Source organism: Pseudopipra pipra, chromosome 7 (genome assembly GCF_036250125.1).
Source record: "Pseudopipra pipra isolate bDixPip1 chromosome 7, bDixPip1.hap1, whole genome shotgun sequence".
Classification (NCBI taxonomy): domain Eukaryota; kingdom Metazoa; phylum Chordata; class Aves; order Passeriformes; family Pipridae; genus Pseudopipra; species Pseudopipra pipra.
In genome coordinates, this window is record NC_087555.1 from 33,798,177 (window position 1) to 33,821,894 (window position 23,718).

The 23,718-nt window shown below is 41.0% G+C and overlaps 1 protein-coding gene across 4 annotated transcripts in view; it reads left to right on the forward strand.

The window, feature by feature from the left end:
• Positions 1-23,718, forward strand: part of THSD7B (thrombospondin type 1 domain containing 7B) — a 310,487-nt gene that overhangs the window by 34,851 nt on the left and 251,918 nt on the right. For all 4 annotated transcript variants that reach the window (XM_064661604.1, XM_064661605.1, XM_064661606.1 and 1 more), the window contains exons 2-3: positions 18,903-18,996; positions 21,004-21,177. In XM_064661604.1, coding sequence (XP_064517674.1) covers positions 21,039-21,177 — 139 coding nt within the window. In that variant the 5' untranslated portion in view covers positions 18,903-18,996; positions 21,004-21,038. The remainder of the gene's footprint in view (positions 1-18,902; positions 18,997-21,003; positions 21,178-23,718) is intronic.

The following is a 23,718-nucleotide window of genomic DNA, read 5'->3' on the forward strand; positions in this document are numbered from 1 at the left end:
CCTTGCATTTGTGTAATCCAGCTGTGAGAACTGGGGATGGGAGGTGTCACTCATCAGCACACCTGTCTGGGCAGCAGGCTCAGGTGAGGACAAAGAGCCTTTCTTTGACTGGAGAGAGGCAGTGGAGATAAAAGCCAGAACTGTTCTGAGCACTTCCATCCCCAGGAAAGCAGCATTAGCCGCCCAGCCCTGACACTACCTGACATCCTGGTCTGCAGCTCAGACATGGTGCATGACAGGATGGTGGTGGGAAGGGGTTGGTTTGGTGATGGAACACCACAGGGCAAAAGTGCTGCTGAATTCATCTTCGCAACTGGTAGCTTAAAGATGCTCTGAAAGGAATCTGCAACTAAAGACAGGCTAAAGTTTCAGGTACATTTTGATACTTTTCCTCTGTGACACATTTCAAGTTTAACCATTAAACACGAAACCTTTGCGAGCGTCAACCTGACACTTTGTTCCCTGCCTGGGGCTGCAGGTGGAGTGGTGAAGGGCAGATCCTACTGCAAGGGATGGCTTATCTCTGAGGGGGCAGGGGAGCTTTTTCTTCACAGGGAATGGCATCTCACACCAAGGTTATGGACTCTTGTAAGTTGGAACAACTTTTCTATGAACTTGGGACGGTGGATGAGACTCAATGGTGGCTGCTCCGGCTGATGTTAGCCAGTGCCCTTCCAACAACTGGTTGGGCTGGCTGGTGGGAAGATGGCCAGTGGCTTGGCTATCCATGTCAAGAGTAAATATGGAGAGAGATTGTAATTTTTTCTATGTGTGTCAGAGTTTGAACAGACGTGTGTGCTCACAGGCTTTGGGAGGTGTGGAGGTGCCCATCGGCTGCTGGAAGCGCTGGGAAGGTTTCGTCATTCTCAGCTGATGGAGTTGGATTGTGAGATTTTGCATCCCCTGAGGAACGTAATCTGCAATAAGGGAAGGCAGATAAAGTGCAGTGTGCTCTGGCATGTTGCCTGTAAGCATGTGGCTGATTGTTGTTCATAAGATGGGAACTCATCTAGGACCGTCAGTACTGGTATTTAACTGGGCAGGAACCTTAATCCAACCTAAATTGTTATGAGGCTTTCAATTCCCACAAATTAAGGCTTCAGCAGTAAGTTTCTTTCAAAAGACAGGAAGATTTCCTAGTGCTGTGTTCTGTGATGTATTATTTGTCTACCCTTATGATTCAATTTTCTGTGTGCTGCTTAACTGCTGTGAGGAGAAAGGAAAAGCGATTCCGCGAGGCCGCCTGGGGGAGCGGCTGCAGAGCCGGTTGTGCTCGTGCTCACGGGGCCTCTGGGAGTGCCAGTCGGGGCTGATGGCAAGAAATCCTGGGGTTCACTTCCATATGGAGCTCCTGGAATGGGTTGGCAGCAGGGTTGGTGCAGGATCCCTTTAGTGAGGTGGCTCCAGGGCAGCCAGGTGACAGCTTGGGTGCTCCACCATCCATCCCATTTCGGCAAGTGTCTGAGGACGGGGTGCTTCCTGCTGCTTCCCTGCACTGCCAACTGTGCCCAGTATTGGCTTGATTGTTTCCCTGTTGCACTTCACCAAGGGGATGTTACTTCACACCACCTGTGGCTCTGCGTGGTGCTGGTCCTTGGCCTTGGTGCTCAAGGAATCATTGCAATAGTCCTGTGTTGAAATTTGGTGCTGGCTATTTTAATGCAGAGCATCAGGTGATATTTAAAGTGCTAAGTTCTGTTGAGGTGCTTTTAATTTTCTGTTGAGTTTCTGAGCATCCCTTAGGATGCACCCAAGATGATGTCTGCAGGTTTTATGTTGCTGCCATGAAAGACACAAAACTTCCTCTTCTGAGATAGAGATTCTCATATAATAGCACAATGTGTCCTTAAGGAAAAGAAACAAAGTAGTAGTGGACTGTAAGAGGAATACTTATGGAGGCATTTTTTTCCTGATTAATTTTAGTTGGAGATCTTGTACCATGCCACTTGTGGACAATCAATTTCATATCAAATAATACAGAATGTGTTGCCGAATTATACATGTTAATTGATTATGAGCTTGTATTATTAAATGTTATTTTTAGCCCGGATGGTGCGTGCCTCTGTTCTGCTGCACGGTCTAACCCACATTTCATGGTGGTAGGTGTGTCAAAGGCAATTATATTTCTGTGTATGGAGTGAAAGCTGGTGGCTGCCTGGAGTAGGCATGAAATGAGTGCTCCCATGGATGGGAAGGCTGCAGCGTGAGGGGTGAGCATCCCATCTATTCCCGATACTCTTGTGTGTGGTGTGGAGCCAGCTGCAGGAAATGCCACCCCTTGCTCAGCTGGTTGTGGGGGTTGAAGCTGGATATGCTACAGGACCTGTGGAAGGATGAGGAGAACAGGGGATATGAGAAGGGACTGGATGGAGGCGTTGGTGAGATGATGAAACAGCTGAGGTTGTACAGGAAATGGGAGGGAAGCCTCCAGGGAGCATCCATACAAATCCAGGCTTCAGTAAATCCAGGAGACACCTTCTCAGTTAAGTAAAACCATAAAGGAAATAAATAAAAATTTGCCTTTTTTTTTGTGATGGGGTTTTACTTTAATTAATTGCTTTTAAATGGAAATCATAACTTTTAGCAAGGAGAATGGGCATCTACTGTTGAGATTTCATTTTGGTAATTTTCATGGTTCCTTCTTATATATCAGAACCCCAACTTGAGAAGTGTAAAAGGCCACTGAAGCACTGAGGAGTTGTGCTAAACAACAGAGTGGCTTGGTTTAAGGAGAGAGCATTTGGGAAGGCACTTCATGTGTTGCTGTTCTGTCTTGTAAAGGAGGCTGGAGTTGTGTGTGGGCATGGGAGTCTGCTGGGATTCAGAGTGGAGTCTAAAAATATAAACACGTCTTTATGGTACTGTTAAGGGTTCAGTTCCTGCAAGGTCACTGCATGTCATTTTAGGGTGGACCCAAATTTATCATCTCCAGTGGTTTGTGTCTGCTCCTTGCTCTTTGCAGCTACACTTCCTGGAAAAAACTTTAGTTTCCCCAAGAATCTCAAATTATTTCAGAATCAAAAGAAAATTGCAATTGTAGATTTAGAGGCTTTGTGATGGATTTCCCTGTGCCCCCCCATCTTTGCACTCTGGTACAAGACATGTTTTCTTGCTATGATGTTTCCAAGAGGCTGTGGGAAATGGGATGTTATTAATGAACACATTTAGTGAGTACATTAGTGAGTGTATTTTATGTATATGACTGCTCATCTGCATACACTACATATTCCAGGGCTTTACCCAGAAAGGCAGTTTTCCTTCTGGAAATAAAGTAAAAAGATTTTTAACCAAGGGACTTGTTTTTGACGTGGATTAAGTTGCTAACAAATTTCATTTGAGTTCAGTGGCGGCAGACTCAGGTCCAGTACTGTAATTCTTCATATCAACTGGGGTGAATTCCTGTGATACAGGGTTTATCTAGGGCTCCTTGTAGTCTTTTAAAGAAAGGTTTAGAGAGAGCTTTTATTCATACTGATTTTCTTTTTTAAAAGAAATTGAATTTTTCGTCATGAAAAATTCATCTATACTACAGTGATTAAGAAGTGTGTGCACCAGATTTGTCTAGACATAATTTTTTGTATGTTTTTCCCCATTAACACAACCTCTCTTTCCTCCAGTCAGTCTTTTTGAACTGGATCCTTTCAGAATGGAGTCACTTCTTTACAAAAGCTTAGACCCTTGCACATGCTGGAGTTTTTTTTAAACATTTCTAATCTATCTTAATATTTTTCATGTCCTATAGCAATGTATAATAGCTTTTATTAAGATACTTACAATGCCTTTTTAAATCCCCAAATACTTGGCATGTCAGGATTATATAGAAGCGTAACCTTTTTTTTTGAGTGTGTCTGGAAATCACAAGGAGCCTGATGGACCCTTATTTTTCAAAGGCTGCTGTTTTAACCCCCCTAAGGCAATCAGAAGAGAACTGGCAATAGTATATGTAATGTGCATAATTTTGGATACATTTCTTTTTCATTTCTCCGAGATGCCTGTGAAAGGGTCTGGCCTCTGGAGCTTCTCATCACCTGCTTTCTGCAATCCCAGCCCATTTACTGTGTCCTGTAAGGGGCACCTGAAATCACTGCTCACATTTCAGGGCATTGCTAAAAAGGTGAGAATGGTTTTTCTTTTTTTTTTTTTTTTTTCTGCAGTCATTTTTTTCCAGCAGTCAGACTTGTACTGCTGTATTGGAATGGAAGGGTACAGAAGGGACAGGATTCACTGCTTTCATACCTGCTTGTTTGTTAATTTAGCACTTCAAAATTCAAATTTCTGGCTATAAGTGATGGTTGACTACAAGAAGAACTTATGTAAATATGCAATTTTTTATTTCCAAATTCTTAACACTTCCAAAGCAAGGTCATATCCATATTTAAAGTACATATAATAGCTTCAGTAAAAGTTATGGGCTGGATGCAGGTTTTTCAGGCTTGTTTAATGCAGGAAATGGGACTGGATGTGCCCAGTGACCTACTTAGGTGATGTCAGCATTTATGACATAAAATAAAATTTAAAATTTTGGAGGAAAACAGGTATCTCTTCGTTTGTTCAGAAGTTAATTAACAATAGTGAGCAACTTTTGAATGTTTTTGAATTTATAGAAACTCCTCTGTGTTGAAATAGAAACATGTTGAGCAGATTCCGTGGGTATGTTTGAAGAAATGTTAATGTATGGAGTTGTCTGAGGGTACACTTAGGTGTATATGTATAAAAGTAGAAAGAATTACACAGCTGTACTGTAACTTCATTCCTAATTACCCTGTGTTCATAGAATAATATGTTTATTCTTAGCTCTGAGAGCAACTCCTGGTTCTTCTCTGATGAGAAAAGCTGTATGGAAAAATGGGAAAGTCCGTACTTTTGTCTTACTTCCCTCTACAGGTTGTTTTGCATTAATAAACAATGATATTTAATACAACAGATGAGTGAGGAAAATGAACAGTGTTTTCCCCAAGTTTCAGTGTCTGTATAATCAGTTTGGGTGCACAGAGTATCCACTGGAACACCATCAAAACTGAAGCCTTTGTTGTGTGTGTAATCACTGGTAGTGTTAAGGTGGAGCGTGGCATGGCAAGATTGTGTTAGGCTGCCAAGAGATAGCAGAACTGTTCAGGTAAAGGCTGAGGAGGTTCCTTGGATCTGGTACGTGACTGTTTAGTGGCACTTCCATCCCTGAGAGGCCTCGTGAGGGTTCTCTTCAAGTTAAGCACCTTATAGAGAGTTTGAGTCCTGCTGCCTCTGATCCAAAGATCTTCCCTTACCTGGAGCATTGCTGCTGTCCTGTTTTGGGGTCTTGGTGGTTCCCTGATCCCCTTTCCTGGTGTACTGCTTCAACATTCTCTAACTATTCTTTTCTTTCTTATTCAGCCATATTCTGTTAGATCTGTGATTGTTGGGTGTGATTCCGTATCACACAAACTCCTCGTGAGCTTCGTGGATTGGCACTTTCTTCAGTGAATTAACTGTTGTCTTGTGGCAGGTCCCTGCTCAGATTTCACCTCGTGCTCACCTCTGTGGCTGTGCAGAGATTTGGATCTCACAGCCTGTTTTAGTGCACTGGTTGGCAGTGGGAATTGTTTAGCAAAGTTGCTGGCTGGATGCAGTGCTGCTCTGATTGTCTGGGAGACAAACTGGCATTAGAATAAAAGATGATTTTGCTCAGCCTGGTTCTGATGCTGGTACAAGCTTTGTTAGAGATGGAATAATTTCTTAGGGTCATCATTCAACTATCTGATATTAATTGCCCCAGCCCAGAAATAGAGAAGGAGAAAAACTCCTTTTTTCTTTCTTTGTTGGTATTTGATAGTCTCTCAGTGTCTGTATAATGTTCCCTCGTGGTTTAAATATTGTTCCCCAGTTGATACACCAGACATCAATCTTGCCAGCACAGAAGAGAAACACTTCTGAGCTGGCCATCAGTTCTTGAGTATATACTATCATCATTTCACTCTTGGGAGATGTGACATCTGTCACTTATTACTGTGGGATTTGGGGACTACCAAGTGTGGAAAGTGACAGCTGCTTCAGGGAGCCCAACAGCATTGATCGGAGTTTGGAGGGTCCTCCTGGCTTTGGGGGGATGACCTTCTCCCAGGGTGGGCTTGGCAAAGGACTCTGCAGCTTCCCCTGTATGTTCTAGTGGAGTTCTGAACCTGCCTTTCTTCTCCCTGGTGCTGACAGCTCGTTCATCTGAAGGTAGGGTGTGCATTGATATTCCAGTGCAGCTCTTCAGCTGCTGTAGGTGTTGGCACATCACAGGGATCTGCGAGGGAAACCCTCCCTTCTGTGTGTGGGTGTGGGTTCCATCTGTGCCCGTGGAGGCATCAGGACCAGCCAGATCACCCCTGTGTGTTCTGCACCCACAGCCTTGGCAGTGTCTTACATCACCAACAAACCTCTTGCAGTGATATTCTAACAGCAGGTTTTTAAGTTCTTCCCAAATAAATTCCTTAAGATTAAAAATACAAGGCATGTGATAATGTCTGTATCTATTTTGTGTGAGATGATGCATAGCTGTATCTTCCTGCTAAATGCTGCATATTGTTTAAGTTGTCTCTTCTGCTTTTTGTTATTGATTATTCTAAAATACAAATTTACAATTGATTCTCGAGTCTTGGATGCTGCTGAAAACCTCTGCTAGGAATAGATTTATATAGATGATATTCACTGCTACTTCCAGCGTATGGAAATATACTGAAACACTATTTTTAGATGTTTTATATGGCAGTCAAAAGCTTTTTGCTCACCTTCTTGCCAGTACTTTTATTTCTTGCAATTTGGAGAATTTTAGATTAAAATAAAGAGAAAATTAGGAACAACAATCAATTTACCCTTGGCTTTTCAGCCCCTTATTACAATTGCTAATTCATCAGTGGGTAGGCACCTTTCTTTTGTAATGGATATTGAGGATAATTTTAAATGCAACTTTTAAGCTTAGCCAATTTACATAGTACTCTGGGAGATTAGTTACTTATGTATAAAGAGTTATGTGCATTCCAGGGGTGTTCTGTAGCCCTCTTGTGTGTTTTTTTAAACGTTTGTCATCATAATCATTGATTTCTTTAGCAAGGTGTTTACCCCTAAGTGAGTATTGCAGATTGAAGCAGGGAAACTTTTGAAAATTGCTTGGAAGTCTTTGGTTGGAGCAGCCTTTCTCAACTCACAGTTTGTATTGTGTTTGTCAGAATGGGTTGGGGTCCAGAAAAAGTGCTGGATTTTTCCTTTCTGTGTAAGCTGTTTCCATGCTTCTGGGTTTGGGGTTCTTTGGTTTTGGCTTGGTGGGTTTTGTCTGCTCCCCATCAAATGATCTTCAGCGAAACAGAAGCTGCATTTTCCTGTCTTCTGGCCTTCCATTCTACCTCCTGTGTTTTTGCTTTCCTTGTTTTTTTGAGCTGTTAACATCACGAGCATCAGGACAGAAAATGTGAGAGCTACTAAACGGGATTACATTAAAATGATGATTTAATTGAGCTCTTACACACGATAAGAAGATTGTCTTGTTTTGCTGAACTGCAGTTTACAGTGGTCCTTGGCAAGAGGATGCCAAGTTGCTTTTGGCATTCATTAACAGCAAATCCAAATCACTGCTAATTTTGTTTAGCAGGAAAAGTAACAAATAGAGGAAAAGCAGAGCCCGTGATTTTAAGCGTATTTGTATTTGCAAATATGTATTTTCCTGTATCTCAGAGGAAGTTCTTCCCATAGGTTGAGAAATTCTCTGATTTTTTTCCTGTATCTTATAGATGGAATGATCCTACGGAACAATTGCTGGCAGGGCAAAATCCCAGTCTTGAAAGTAGGACAGGAGATGTTTTCCACTTTCTACAGATCAATCTTTTTGTATAACTCAAAGCAATTGCAGTCCTTTAAAAAAGGACTCATGTACTGAGGAAAAATTACATAGTAAATGGAGTTCTAACTCTGTTAGTAACCCAGTTCCCTGCTAGTTTTACCACGTAAGGAAAAAAGTATGTGTAGAATTAGGACCCAGCTCTTGTGCTGCCTGTGCCAAATATTGCCTGGTAGACCAATTTGTAAAGCAATGCCCAGCACTTGCAATATATTTGCTTCTGCCATTTAAATTCTAATTTTATTTTAGATTTGTTTGTGTAATCAGATATATCAGATTGCTGCTGCTATCAAGTCCTGTATTTAGTTCAGATTCCCATCTCTCCAAAGGAAGAAAATGCCAGAGGAGGGTAAAATAGTTCAAATAATGTGGAATACAAACCTGGGAGTGGATGCAGATTTTAATACTGAAAGTGTCTGTAATAGCAGTCCTAAAGACTTGCAGTGAGCAGGAGTGTATGAGACTCAGGGAGCTATCAGTGCAGATTTTATTTAGGTTCAAGTGCAGCTTTTTCACTGCAGAAGCTGTTAATCTCTCTAAGTGTGAATCCACAAAGAACTTCCGCCAGCACCGATTTCTCCTGGAGGTTGACTGAATTTTTATTTAAATTCTGAAACACATGGAAAATGAAGGCTGAAGTCTGGTAAACATCCATCTGGGTGTGCTTTTACAAAAGACTTCATGCATTAGTTGACTTATTAATTCAGCTACTTCAGAAAAGTGGAGAAAATGGGCAGTGACATATATTAACCTGCAACAGTCTGATGAGTTGACCTTGACTAGTTTGACAGATGTGTGTTTGTGCATTTTCCTTCTGTAACCATCACAAACTTCAGTGGACAAAGTGCAAGTCCAGTATGGACAATTGGAACTGAGGGCTTTGGGCAGGCTCCTCTTGACTGTTGTGTTCCTAAAATACCCCTGTGTTGGCCCTTGAGTTTTCTCAGTCCTTCTCCTGAAATAATGTTTTATATTCCTTTCTTGCAGCTTACACTTGGGCCCAGTATGACCAACTATCTATGTTTTACCTTGCTAATAATACTGAGATGCAGCTTTAAATCAAAAGTAGCTTTTTTTTTGCTACTAAAGCAAAAAGTAGCTTTTTGACTAACTGCTTTGGTAGCATTTATTGCATAGACTCTGTCTATTCTTTCTTTAACCTGATGGAAGCTAATCTGTAATGTGGTTATCAAATTTTGAGTTATTTAACCTAATATATTTAAATAATTTTTTAAAAATGTTGCACATAGCTACTAAGAGTGAAGTAAATAACATTTTCTGTGATTGCAGTTATTGGATTTACAGGTACTTTCTGCCTGCTTCAGAGAGAAGTATGAGTAAGGCTTTAAGAGAGGGTTGAAGGCAGGTGTGATGAATAGATAAAAGCAAAAGAAGTCAAAGATAGATTTAAATTGCATTTTAATATAGACTTTAGTAATATGGTAAAAATAGATGTAATCACAAAACCTGACTATCTTTATACGTTCCTGCAAGGCAACCTTAATTCTAGCATTTCTTAAATGCTGATTATTTGTAACTCTAAAATTGTCATAGTGTCCTATTTTGGATATACTGTAGTGTGTCTGTAGCATTTCCTCTCCAAGCTTATCCAAGGGAAAAAAAAAAGGCAGAAAACAATAGAGAAAATGTGGGAGGCATGAAAATGACCCCAGGGAATCAGAAAATAGAAGGGAGATGCAAGTGAACAAAGGGCTAGTTAGGAGAAAGGACAAAATACTGTAGGGTGAGAAAATGAATAAGAAACCATGCTGAGAAAAGGTGGTGAAGATAATAAAATGTAATGTGTTATCTTTTGAGACAAGTCAAATAGTTTAGTATGGGGAAAAATTAGGGTCAGGGGATGGGAAGGGTTTTAGGATTAATGACAGGACAGCCAGGAGGAGAAGTGCAGCAGGTGATTAAACCCATTAGGAAAGAACTGAATGAAGAAAAGAGTGTGATACTGAAATGGGGGAAAGCTGCCTGGTTGTAGGACTGGGGAGAGGTCACAACTTCAGATCTGATGTCAGCTGGTGTGAGCTTGGCAGACTGAGCTTCCTGGTGGGAAGTAGAAGCAACATAAAACAAGCTGGGCACAGTGTAGAATATCTTGTGTTCACAGCTGCCTGGTCCTCCTTTGAGCAGAAGGTTGGACTGAGGTAGGGACCTGCCAGCCTGGATTACCCTGTGAATGAGGGATGAACTGACCTGTACTCACAGAAAAGAGTTGTCAGAGCAGGCAGACAGCCTTTGGTGCAATGCAAATAATTGTGTGATGGGAAAGGACGTGTCTCAAATGAAGCTGATCCCGAGAGAAATGAGGCCATGAATATGGAGCTGTGGGACTGTGCAGCTGTGTAAATTCACTGTGGTTCACTGGTCACATTACAGAAGCAGAGCTTAGGGAGGAAATGTATCTTCCTTTTTTTCTCCTCTCATGCCCATCATCCTCAGTAGATCTGTACCTTAATGATATTAAGGAGACATGAAATAGAAAACTGAAATCAAGTTAATTACCTATTTCAGTGAATAAGATTGTTGAAATAAAGCTGAAAAACTGGTGAGGACACTACAATGAGAAGGCAAAATACATCCACACAGAGCCACATCCCTCTGACACAGTCCCTGTGACAGCCAGTGGTGGAGTAGGAGATGAAGGGACTATAGGTGGCTCTGGATTTTTAAGATGGAATAGGTGTTTCTAAAGCAATGGGAGAGTTAGCAGATAGGTGGGAATTAGAGGGGAGCCTCTGCTGGAACAGTGCAGAAGGAAATAGAGGGACAAACAAAATCTGGGCACCAGTGAGTAGTGTGTTCTGTGGGACAGGGGGAGAACTCAGGCTGACACTGCAACACAGGAGATTTTGGTTTTGTGGAAGTGCTTCACCCAGGTTTGACATGGGTGTGAGTTTCATTCTGCCTGAGTTACTTCAGTAATAGTTTTTGGCTCATTTTCTGTGCTCAGGTGTTTAATTTTTTAATTCAGACCAGCTGCTGAATGCACGAGTAGAAACCGTTCTGTTGGTAGAAGTGGCAAAGAGAAAATTCATAAGGATGAATCCTTTCAGTGTGGGAAGGGCTGTTAATCAGGGACTCCTTGCGGGTTGCACCACCAGAGAAACCAGACAACGTTTTGAGTTGCATGTTGAAGCTCGAAAATATAAAATTAACAGATAATTTTCATAGGTCACGCTCTTTCCCATAAACCAAACTCATCTGCTCTCCTGGAGGGAGACAGAACAACTGGGCTGACTTCTCATTATCTCTTCCTATGGCGTACCCTTATTGAATTACTGCCGGGTAGAGGCAGCAGATGCTCATCAAGCCACTGCAGGACTCCTCTGTTAATTGAACTGTGATGGGGATGACAGCAGGGAAGGTCAGGATGATGGGACCAGTGATGTAACGTGAACTCCGGTAAGAACAACCTGCACGGGCAATTGACCTTGCTTAAATAATATTATAATGAGCTCTTTTATCAGTTGCTATAATTATGATTATTTTTTCGTATCAATACTGCAGTAGTGTCAGGGACCCCTGTGTGAATCGTATTATATTGAGTTCAGGGCAAATATATTTCTCACCCTAAAGAGATTAGACTTTCCAGTGTGATAAAATACAGTGAGTGACTATAACCAGCAACAGGGGAAAAGAAATGGGAATGAAAAAGGTAACAGCATCACAGAATTCTTGAATAGATCCATGGTTTCACTCAGCTGGTTGCTCCAAGTGCTTTAAAGGGTGGTGTCATTCTTTTTAACTGCCTGTATGGCAATTTGGAGTTTTTGCTGCAGTCATGCATAGTTAATCTTGAGGTGAAAGCAAGTCCACTTTTAAATGAATGTGCAGATGGAAGGAATGGGTTTTGATATGAAAAAACCCACGTTCCTACACCTGGTTCTGCGGCTCTTGCAAAGTGTGTGGGAATGCCCGAGCTTCAGGCACACGTCCTGGTGCCAGGGTCTGAGCCAGAGCATGTGCCTGGTGTTGTCCCCACTCTGCAGGAAGCCGATGTGATGTGCTGATGTGAGCACTGGGCTGTCTGTGCACCTTCTGCAGTGGCACCTTCTCCCTGGGGCCTCCACTGCAGGGGGGGGAAGGAGCTTTCCAAGACTTTCCCTCAAGTCCCTCGCACGGCAGCCTGAGGAAGTTGGGTATAAGGAGTAGCTTGGCCATTCCTGAAAATGAATTCCACCTAAAAAGCAAGTGCTGCTTTTCAGTACAAGCCCTGTATCCCTGCACTGTGTTGCTCCTGGTTTGTTGGAGTAAGTCTGCATGGCAGTTAATAAAAGCTGGATTCAGAGTGCAGCGTGCACATGTTGGCATCTGTGTGTGTTCAGGAAGCAGGTTTTAGAGCTTTTTATACTAATATCACTGTTTTCCCCTCCCCCCATGTGTGTTCAACTTTCACTGTCTTTTTTCTTTTCAAGTAATATAGTTTTTTCTTAACCCTTTTATTACACTATCTGCCTGGGCCAGTTGGCATCAATGCCTGGGACATCTGTTGCAAAGTGAATGGAAGGGAAGTGAATGAATCACTAGTAAGGCATCACAAAATATATTAGATTAATTAATTTTGACAACTCTAGCTGTAATTATTTAAAATACATATTCTGACATGCGACCTGACTTATACAGGGCTTTATTCTGTAGAAATGGTGAAGCCTTGGTTCATCACAGGAGTTCATGTGTGATGTTTGATAGGAAATGAATAAGTACAGTGTCAGTGTTTGATGGACTGTGCTCCTCTGCAGGGCCTGCGTGTTTTTGGAGTTGTTATGGTGTTTGCCTTGTGTTGTGCTCCATATTTTCTCCTTTCCTACAAGTTTGTACTTTGGTGCACTGAAATAAACAGCTGATGACAGAGGATGCATTGGAATAAATGTTTATTTCAGCACTTTGGAAATGAGTTTTTTGAAATGGAATTCATCTTGTGGATGTGTGTGTGTCTCTTCTTATTAGCTCATTTGGGTAAGGGCTAGAGCTAGGTGGTGCAAATGGCAAAATAGAAACGACTTCATACAAATAGAGGTATGGATCTTGTGGAAAAGAAATTATTCTTAGTGTATGTGTTACACCAGAAGGAAAATTATACATTTCAGAAGTATTGAAGTTGGCCTCTGCATATTTGTGTGTACAGGAGTGAGGTTGTTTTAGCTGTAGTCACCAATGTTTATAGGTTCAAAACTGAACCCTAGTTCTCCCCCCAGAACTGATCAACAGGTTAAAACTAACATTTTCCTGCCTCTTTGCAGTTACTTCTTTGCTGAGGTGCTTGGGTGTGTGCATGCACTTGATTGCTCTGTTTGATCCATGGAAGTGTAGAAAAAATTGTTTAAACTGGAGATAAGCTTCAGCTCTGCCAGTCCTGTGGCAGGGAAGCAGATGGTCCTTCCCTGCTAAGCGGAGCCCAAGTCTTTGCTGAGCTCATCTGCCTGGTGGTACTTGATTGTATTGTTTTGACCTTGTGTTGAAGATTGATAAACTCTACGTGGGGGCCGTGTTCCAGTGAGGAGAGAAAAAAACCCTGACCTACAGCCTGCGATGCTGCACTAATGTCAAATAATATAAAGTAATATCAGAATGCAGAAGAAAATCACTGCAGTAAAGCAATTTAATTTCTGAACTGAAAGCACTTTAATGGGAATGCTCAGGAAATCTGCCGTTGTTCCTGCAGCAGAGGTTATGAGGAGGTTTATTCTTTTTTTGAAACTCTGCTGCCTTGTAATTGGTGACTTTGAAGCTTTCTGTTGTTTTCGGTGTGAATGGTCCTGCTGCTAAAGTAGGGACTTTGCTCTCTACTGAGTCTGATTTCCAGGTTTGTCTTTTAAAGGAAAATAATTTCAAATACTAGTTTTCAAATGGTATTATACTGCTGAATGTGCATTATATGCAGCGCTTTGCCAGTGAAGTGAGAGTAATCCTCTTTGAACAAAAACTTGCAATAGCATTTACTGAAATGGTGTTGGAAGCAGTGCCAGCTCCCTTTGCCTTTGTTTAATTGCAATTTAACAGTAATCCAAGATCTGTGCAACTGTGACAGCAGTTCTCAGATATAGCTGAGTTTCAAAGGACCTTCAGCTCATCCATTGCCAATGATAAAAGCTACAGCAGAGCAGTATATTGATAATAGACTCAAACTTTTCTCTATCCATTGAAAAATAACCAATAAGAAACTTTTTTTCCCCTCAAAGCTGTAAAGTTTTGTTGTTACAGAAAGGATGTGCCATGGTGTGAAGACATCACTGAGCTTATTCTGGGCTGTGTTGTGCTGTGCTGGCTGAGAAGCCTGGCAGGAGGCATCCAGCTGTAGTGTACAGAGGCTGTATACACAACCTATATAAAATAACCTCCAAAACTTATGTAGGTTAAAAATGTGACTCCATAAGTTAGTAAGACGACTGTTGGTTTGTTGATGAGATGTTTGGTTTGAGTCTCTACAGCCTTTTCTGTATTTAATTAAATATATAAAAGTGCACGAGCAGCATGAAAAGGTTACTTAAAAGTTGTTGGACACTTCTTGTGTTCTGCTGCTCAGAAAAAAATCAATGCCTGAGTTCAGGAGAGAAGCCTATTGACAGTCTTGAACATTTTGATTTTAATTGCTCTGTACTTGTTCCTGCTGCAAGGGGTATGATAATCGCCTGAAGAACATCTGTGAAGGTAAATTACTCTACTTTGAGTGCTAAGATACAACACCAAAAGCACCAAAAGGTCTGTGGCTGTTAAATACCACTGGGAAGTCCAAGGCTTGGCTTCCACTTGGGCACCTGCACAGAGGGTCACCCTGAGTGCTGTTTGTAGAGGGAAATGCTGGAGGGCTCCTTGGTTGCTGAGCATCCTTCATTCTGCTCTCAGTGGGCCTGGGGGATGTGGGTGACTGTGGGGTCGTGCAGCTGAGGAGTGCCAGGATGGTGCCTTTCACAGGATGGTGCTCCTGAATCCTTGAGCTTTTGAAGTCTCCCTGCCCTTCTGGCAGAGTCTGAGCTGTCCATGTTAGTGTGCAAGGGAAGCAAGTGTTGTGTCAGCTGCCTTTGACTGATCTCCTGAGCTGGGTTCCTCCAAGAGTCTGCAATCACACGACTTTTTATTGCTGGAAGTCAAGTGTGTTCCCATGGAGTCTATTGGAAGTACTCAGAGTGGAGGAGATGGAGCAGCAGCATTGTTTCACAGAACAGTTCTGCTCTAGCACTGTTGTAATTAAAGTTGTTCTACTGATGGAAAGTCTATTCTCTGGTGTTTTCTTTAATGTAATCATAATGCATCAGTCTGAGCTCCCTTGCTGGAACATCTTTCATTATAATCCACTTAGCTGAGTTTATAATTAAACTTCTAAATTCAAACCTGCTTTTGTTACATTTTTAGGATGTACAAAAACTGAAGCAGGAGAACTTAGGATTCGTGGTTTTTACCCCAAACAAATTGATGTAAGTTAAGAAGCAATTCATTGGCAGCATACTAGTTTCATATTCTTGCTTTTAGTCTCCAGGATTTTACATAGCTTTGGGACAAGAATTGGATACAATTGAATAGAAAAGATGAAATAATTAATAGATTCTTACTGTTTGACTGTAAACATCTCTAAAAGACCCAAACTTTCAAATATAACTGGTAAAGATGGTGACAACTGACTGAGCTTTCCAGCAACAGAGTGTTGAGGAAGGTTGTTGAAGTTTATACATGAAAATGGAGCAGTGTTGTAGATGTGGAGGTTGTGCAGGCTTTCTCCCAGCCCAAAGAGGCTGGTTTGGAGTCTGCTCATTGTTTGGAGTTATCTTCTGGAGGCACATGTGTTAACATCAGATGTTCTTTCATTATTTGCCCTGACAATTATTGTAGCAAATTATCAAAGAACTGTGAAGATTAATGTTTGGGTTCCCAATGAGTGACCACTCAGGACAAAAATACTGTCAGGCACTTGTTAACCCAAGTATAAATTTTGCTCCTTCACACTGTGTGCTTTTATCCAGGATTTTCTCAAATGCTCCTGGAAGAAGAGTAAATATTCTCAGTTTAGGTTTGGAGGTGACAAAGTAGGGGTATAGAAAATCAAGCTGCCATTCTCATATATGCAAAGTCACTCACTGAAATCACTTGCAGAATCAAGTATTAGTGTCTGAGCGTGACCTTAAATGGCTTTTTGCTCAGGAAGTTTGTGACAGAGTTGGAAGCAGAATGGATTTAGGCTGCCTCTGCTTTAACCAGAAGGCTCTCTCCCTCCAAATCTGTAAGTGGAATAATGTATAGAGTTCATTTTAGGTATGGAAGTAAGGGCAAATTAATGTAACTGTATTCATCATTAAATAAAAGACTGGACACATATGCACTTATGTTTGAAAGTCTGTTTCTAGTTTGACATATGTGACTGTCCAAACACTTTAATTTTGTTAAACTCAATGCCTGTAGCAGTAGCATTAGTGTTTTTTTGGAAGTCTTTCCCCCAGGGATGGTCAGCAGTGCTTGTCTGTGATGATCAGCCTTTGCTGCTACAGGCCAGGCATTCTGCTGCTTTAGGACAGAATAGAATTAGCTTTTTGGATAACAGCTTTCTGAGACGGCAAGGCAGGTTTTAGTGGTCTCAGAGGATAAAGAGTGTGATATAAACATCCAGATTATCTTGGAATATCACATGCAATGTGTTTGTGCTGTGTGTAGTAGGCAAACAGTTGCGTGGTTACTGCTTACATTTGCATTAAGAAAATTTATTCCTGATTAATGATGCTTATCTTTGTGCTAGACACCTGCCAAATGATTTATAGCCACGCGTGTGATCTGCAATTGCTGCCCTTTTTTTTTTTGGTTACTATTTAAGGTGTTTGGGACTATTCTAATTGCATCATGTATTTTAAATGGAGAGTGCTGCCCAGGTGTCCCTGTCAGCATTCCCATCTCACACCAGAAAGTAGGTCAGATTTGCCCGTGACAGGGAAGGTCACAACTCCCAGTGAAGTCAGGGGGAACTGAACTGATGTATGACAAGGCTGAAATCATGTCTCAGCTTTGGATCAGTTTAAGTTGATCTTTTTCTAAATTCGGTGTTAGATACTTTGTAAATCCATGTTGGAGCAGAGCCAGGCTGGACTTTCCTAAGCCACAGAAATGATGGAGAAGGACTGGAGAAACCTCTTGTCCTGTGGAAACTTGGAGAAAGAGCACCTTGCCCCTTCTCTACCAGTGCAGTAGCTGTGAGTGAAGAGTCCAAATTGGACCATCAGCCTTCCATCCTTCAGTGTTGGGTGCTTTTGAGGACTCTAATGTGTCCTGGACTAGCACAATGCCTTCCTTTGGGAATACCTTTCTCTGAGTGCTCAGCAGTGGCTGGAAAATGGGAAAAGTTTCCCAGAGGGTTTTTCCCTTCCCTAACTAAACAGGGATTATACTGGGATTTGGCTGGTGGATATTCCATTGACGTTGAAAATGAAATTAAATTTTGAACACTTCACAAATAAGATATATGTCAGCTATAGGCATATTTATTTATTTATAACATTTTGACACCAGAATGCCATGTTTTCAGCAGAAATAGAGGTTTCTAAAATGTCTAGTTTTCAAAACTATAGTTTTATTCAATCCTGTCATTAAGAGAATTAGCAGTGGCTTAGAAAATGTAAATGCATTTTTATGATCATTAGAAAACTTGCACGTAACTTTTTCACAACTGCGTGTGTATTCCCAGCCGTTACAGCTGATGTGTGTTAACTGTGTTTTTCTGAACAAGGTTCCATACAAACTAAACAAAATGACAAGGAGTCTTGTGACTAATCCTTCAAATATCAAGAAAAACACCTCATTTTTTAATTTCATGAAAATACACTAGAGCAGACTATTAACTGGCCAAGCCTGTATTATAAAGGATATTGAATAAATCCAGAGAATCAGTTTTGGAAAAGAGAGATATTTTTTTAATACTAAAACAAAAATCTTGAACACATTTAGTAAATAATTCTTCCCTGTGAGGTTGGTGAGGCCCTGGCACAGGTTACCCAGAGAAGCTGTGGCTGCCCCATCCCTGGAAGTGTCCAAGGCCAGGTTGGACGGGACAACCTGGTCTAGTGGAAGGTGTCCCTGCCCATGGCAGGGGCGTTGGAATGAGATGTTCATTAGGATCCCTTCCAACTCAAACCATTCTGTGATTCTGTGGCATTTAAGCAATTGCATGAATTTAATCATCAGCAGTCTCGGTGAAGTCAATTCCTAAAATGTAAATTTAAATTTTTTTCTCCATTTTCCTTTGTATTTGCCAGTTTACAGCTAGCCATGCTGACACATTTGGGAGCTGAGATACAGTGTAACTAAATTTGATGTGAAGTGTTGGTGGCCTTCATAATGTAATTTATTCATGTTTCTGTAGATAGCATATGTTGCCTGTGCAATAATATTTTATCGTATCAGGACAGAACAGCTACTGTTCCAAATTGTGCTACACAAACCCAGATATACAGACAAATTTTTATTGTGCTTTGCTGGGGTGTAAATCAGTGGACTGTGTTGAGCTCTGCTGGGGTGGGGGAGATTACAATCAGTGTCATGGTGTCTAATTTATTTCTGGTTTTCCTGACTTAATGTAATCTCTGCTCTTGCTCCGTGGGGAGCAGCAGCCAGTTATCTTTGTAGTCCTGCCCAAAGAAGGAACATATGTGAAACCCCTTGTTTTGGGCAGGAGGCAGCTCCTCCCAGGGATGTGCTGCTGTTCGCTGACCCTTTGAATGCTGAGATGAAGGCAGTGCATTAAGAAGGCAGCTGATGAGCACTACTGGTGCTTCATTAAAAATCTCAGCATCTTTATCAGCTCTTATCTGAGTTTCCTTGGATTCACTCGTTCCATGCCCCTGCCTGTTTAAGTTGTGTTGTTTCAGTGGCGTTTTTTGGACCTGGGGAGCCGCCCTGCAAGTCAGATGAGTGTTGTCTGTGCAGGGCTGGGCAGGGCAGAGCTGGCTCCCCTCCACAACTTAAATCTGAGCAGCTGAATTATTTCTCTCCTGATTTTGTGTTTCTGTGTGTGCACAATGTTGGAGCCAGTGTCACTGATCCCTTCTCTTTCCTTCAGCAGGAAGTCGGTGACTCTGTTTTCCGACCGTCATAGATGGTGACTGCGATGCTGAAGGCACTGGGCGAGTTGCTCCTCCTCAGCTCTTCTGTGTGAGGTGAGCAGCTGTCTAGATGGGCAAAAAAACCCTTAATTGGTGGGTGTCTGAGGGCCTTTCTTCCCCCCATCCCAGGACTTCCCTGCTGCACTGGATTTCTGAAGGATGCTCAAGATTTCTTGTGCTTCTTATGAGGCCACTTGTGGTCTGTGTTACATTGCCTGGGTGTTGGGGCTTGGTGGGTTGCATTGGGAATTAAATGTAATTTCTGAATAAAATTAACCCAGAAGACATGAGAAAAGCATAAGTTTGGTCTCTTGCCCACATTACTGGATTTGGACAGCTTGGTGGGTTTTCAGGTCTTACATGAGATGCTGTTCATCTGGAACACAAGAATGAGCTCAACCAGATAACAGATCCTACATTGTATCTGCCACTGCAGTTAGTCAATATCTGATTAAACACAATTGCATGAATTTATCATGATAGAAACTGTTTCAAAGTAATCTGAATACAGCTTGAAATTAAAAGCTTTACTGTATATTCAGTATGTACAATTTTCAGATTTATCTTCAGTTTCTTATCAAGAACGATGCTGTGTATTATGTACTATGACAATGTTGCTTTTCATAAGGTTAGGAATGTAATGGAATTTTCTGGACTAAACTTGTAAAAACTAATAATTATTTTAATGAAAATTACCAAGATTATGCCAATGAAGGCAAATCTTGAAGGCAGGTGTTATCTCTATCCTTATGCAAGCATGGATGTGACATTTTTACCTATAACAGTAAGGTTAATCACTAATAAATAGAACTACGTTGAGAATTTAAGCATAGTATAAATACAAAAGCTATTACATCAGAAAAATGAATATGTAAATTTACATCAGAAACTTTTTCATGGGGAAGTACCATGAACATTTTTTGAGACTTCCAAATTGCTCCTTCCTGAATGTGGACGAGTCGAAAATATCTTGAAATTCACACAGAATCTGTCTAAATAAGTGTCTGGTTTGGTCATCTTCTGGGATGAGAGAAACAGGGATTTGAATTACCAGACTGAACTAGAATTGTTAAGATTTTATTTTGTTGTATGCCTTTTTAGTCTCTCATTTGGAGCTTTTCTGTGGTGTATAAACAATGTGGATGTTTGCTGAAGCAGGCATTTACAAGTTGGTCTCCTGCTTTGTGTGGGAGACCAAGAGAGACATTCCTCCTTGCTTCCAGCACCACACAGTGATTATCTTAATGAATTGTGTGGTGTAAAACCGCTGCAGCAGCAGAACTTGATCCATTCCTGTCTCATTCACAACGTGCCTCTGGTATTCGTCTGAAGTGTTGGAGAGCTTAATTAAAATCCATTAGTCAGAGAGACCTCTCTGGAGTAACTGGTTGCTGATCTGGAGCTCAAAGATCAGGGACTTGAATGAGAGTCCCAAATTCCTTAGAAATGCCTACATAGTGTCTAGTTTTCCCTTTCAAGGTGGTTCATCATCTGCTAAAAAGCAACCCCTGCTTCCCTGCTTTCCCTGCTGCCTTTCTGATGTTGCTCTATCCCATGTTTACACAGGGCTAAGACAATTCCAGGTCTGTCATTTTGGTTGTCAGGGATCTGAAATGTAGGCCATGGGGTCTGTACTGGGAGCTGAATTTTGCACCTGGAATCCATTCTCACTTTGCTTTATGCTGCCTATATCATGGTAATATTCATGCTAAAGTTAAACAGAGAAAAGGAACATACCACATGCTGCTCCTGGATCCCTTGCCATTTATTTGCACTGGTAGATTTCTTCTTAAGAACCTGCTAAAAGCATTTACAGTGGCTCTGTAGGATGGGTCTGCAGGTCTTCTGGGAGCTGACTCTTCCTCTCTCTTCCCCCCCTTCTTTTTTTCCTCTCTCTCTCTCTCTCCAAGCAAAGCACCTGTACCAGACTTGTCCTCATCAAACCTGGCACACAGGGACTGTGAAATGCACAGTGGCCACCAGGTTACCCTTAGGCTGAGCCTGTTGCCTTGGTGTTTTAAATATTTTAGCAAGCTTTCTCTTTTTTTTTGTTAATTCTAGGACCAAAGAAGACAAGAGACTGAATTATCTGAATTATGCTTCTACAACAGAACTGGGTTTCTCCTCATTGGGCATGGCAGAGCCTGGGGAAGCCCTTCCTTTTGTTTGTTTTCTTAATGTTACAAACAGCTGATCTGGAAGCCAGGAGAGGTCATCAATTTGTCTGGAAAACAGGTAGGATAAAGATATATTCTCTTATCTACTAGATAATTCTTGTGTTTCAGGATTGAGCGATTGCCTGTTTTTCATTCTGTTTTAGCTCAATAATAAATTAAAAAGGCCTGATAATTTCTTCTGTTCTGATTTTTTTTTGTAACTGACAAATAGAGGAGTTTAATCTCTATTGTAGGTTAGTAATCTTCATGCATGTTGCAGTTAAGCACCAGAGTGACTCCAGAATATAATTCTGGACTCCTTAATACTTTTAATCTAGTATTTACTGGATCCTGATATCATCATCCTAATGTTGCTTCCTTCAAAATATTTAATAATTTTCTTTTCATTTTTGAGTGCAAAGGGCACACTTTCAGGATGTACTGAGCCAGAAGTCCATGCTCTGGTTGACCTGTTTGTAATTTCCTTGCTACCTTTAGTGAATTATTTCTGTTCCTCGGTCAGGTTGGATACATGCAGGGTTTGAATATGCAAAACCAGGTGTGCACAAGGCTTGGAAACACGTGAAGACACATTGATAGACTCAGTGACAGGGAGGTAATGGGTAGGAGGTGGTGTGATACAGCTGCACAAACCCAAACGGGATGCATTGGATGCTTATTTTGTAGCCCAACACACAACAACAGAGAATGTTCAGTGAGATGGAAAAATTGTCGAATTGGGAAATGTTTACTTAAAGTACTTAATCAAAAATACCCAACTGAACCAGAGGTTTCAGTGCCCAGGATCCCTTTGAGGTTTGGCCTTCTGTGATTGAGTGAGAAAGTGATTAAATTTGATGGAAAAATAATTTCTTTCCTTTTTTTTTTTGGGGGGAGGTTCTTTGGTATTTTGGTTATTTGTTTTTTAATTATAATTCTGTGGAAGGTAATAGACTGAATGAACTGAATAATGAAGCAATTATTCCAGGAGGGCTCCTGTCCTGCTGGTGGGATCAACACCAGCTTCTTGCCTGGCTGCTGGGATGGGAGGCTGAGTGCTGGGGAAGTGCAATATGACACTATATTTCCAAAGACTCTTTTTTTTGCAATGTGTAACATATGAAATGAAGAGGAAATAAACACCAACTGTCTTTCCCCAATTCACTGTTATTTACCTGATTTTTGAACAAGCTTTGAAAGGTAGAGTTGTTTTCTTAAGACAAATTAGAGCCTTCATTGCTGTCTGTCTTCTCTTCAGTTCTGAGGGGTGTTGTGCCATCAGTCTTCAGGGCTGTACATTTGAAGTCATAAGAATTTAATTTGACTTGATGATTCCAGCTGACAATAAGGAGTTATTGATGCTTCAAAGGCATCTGAGGCAGATTTGTTTAGACCTAAGAGAAGGTGGTGCCCAGGTGTGTGTGGACGTGGGCACCATGCTCTGAAAGCCCCACGATGAGCTTGTTGTAAAAGTCTGTCTTCCAGATGCAGAAGAAAATTGTCAGCTCCTGTGACTCCCACAGTGAATTAAAAATATCTGAGCCCTCAAGAGTCACTTTGAAAACCACAAATCCTAAGCGTGTTTTGATGTCCTTTCTCTGCTTATGTAGTGACAAGAGGTAGAAAACAACTTTGAGTGAAATGTTTTCCAAATGAAAATCACTCGTGAGCTTCAGCCAAATTCATTGTCCTGTTGGGAAAAAAAAAAGAAAGAATTTTTTTCTCCAGTGTTTGTAAACATTTCTTTCTTTTTCTTTTTTCACTGGAGTATTTTGTTAAAAATATGATAAAAGTTACATCTAAAGCCCAACTGTTTAGTTCTAGGTTGAAACGAATGGTATGTTCACCCAAACCACTTGGTTTTGCTAAGAAACAGTATTTGAGAAGCCCCTTTTTTCTCTGCAGTAGTAGTGAAGCCATCAGCATTTCTAAATTTTCTAATGCCATCAGCATTTCTAAATTTTCTTCTAAAGGGAAGAAAGTTCTAAAAATTTTGGGAAGAGTGGGATGGTAAGTTGAGTGGAACAGGTGGATCTGAAGAGGTTGAAGGGTTAACATAACCTGTTGTGGCAGGATATTAATAATAAAATAACTTTGGGATGTAGATTGTGGAGACTTTGGCATAGTGAAGTCTGTGGTTTGTATAATAATGATACTTATAAAAAAATCATCCCATAATTTGAGGATTTTTGTCTCCAATGCAACATAAGAAAAATTAAATAAAAGCACAGCACACATAACCTAAAATTAAAAACTTTTAATGTCAGAACTGAGCAGATCCATTCTGATAGAAAGACCTGCAGCTGTTGTCCTTTTTTTTTTTTTTTTTTTAAAATGAAACAACCTGATGAGAAATGAGCAATCCTTAATGGGAAAGTGGATGATCTGTTCTGTTTTTAAATCTTGAATTGACTGCTGAAAGCATGGCGAGTTACTTACCTGCTGGGGAGAAATCCAACTCCTTATTGAAATGTCATGCTTTATAATTAAATAAGATTATGCTACTGAAAGCTCTGACTTTATGAAAATGAATTTATATGTACTAAAATGAATTTTCCTAGCACATGAAAGTCCAGGGAGGCATCCTTAATATAGATGGGGCTTAAAAAAAACAAAACAG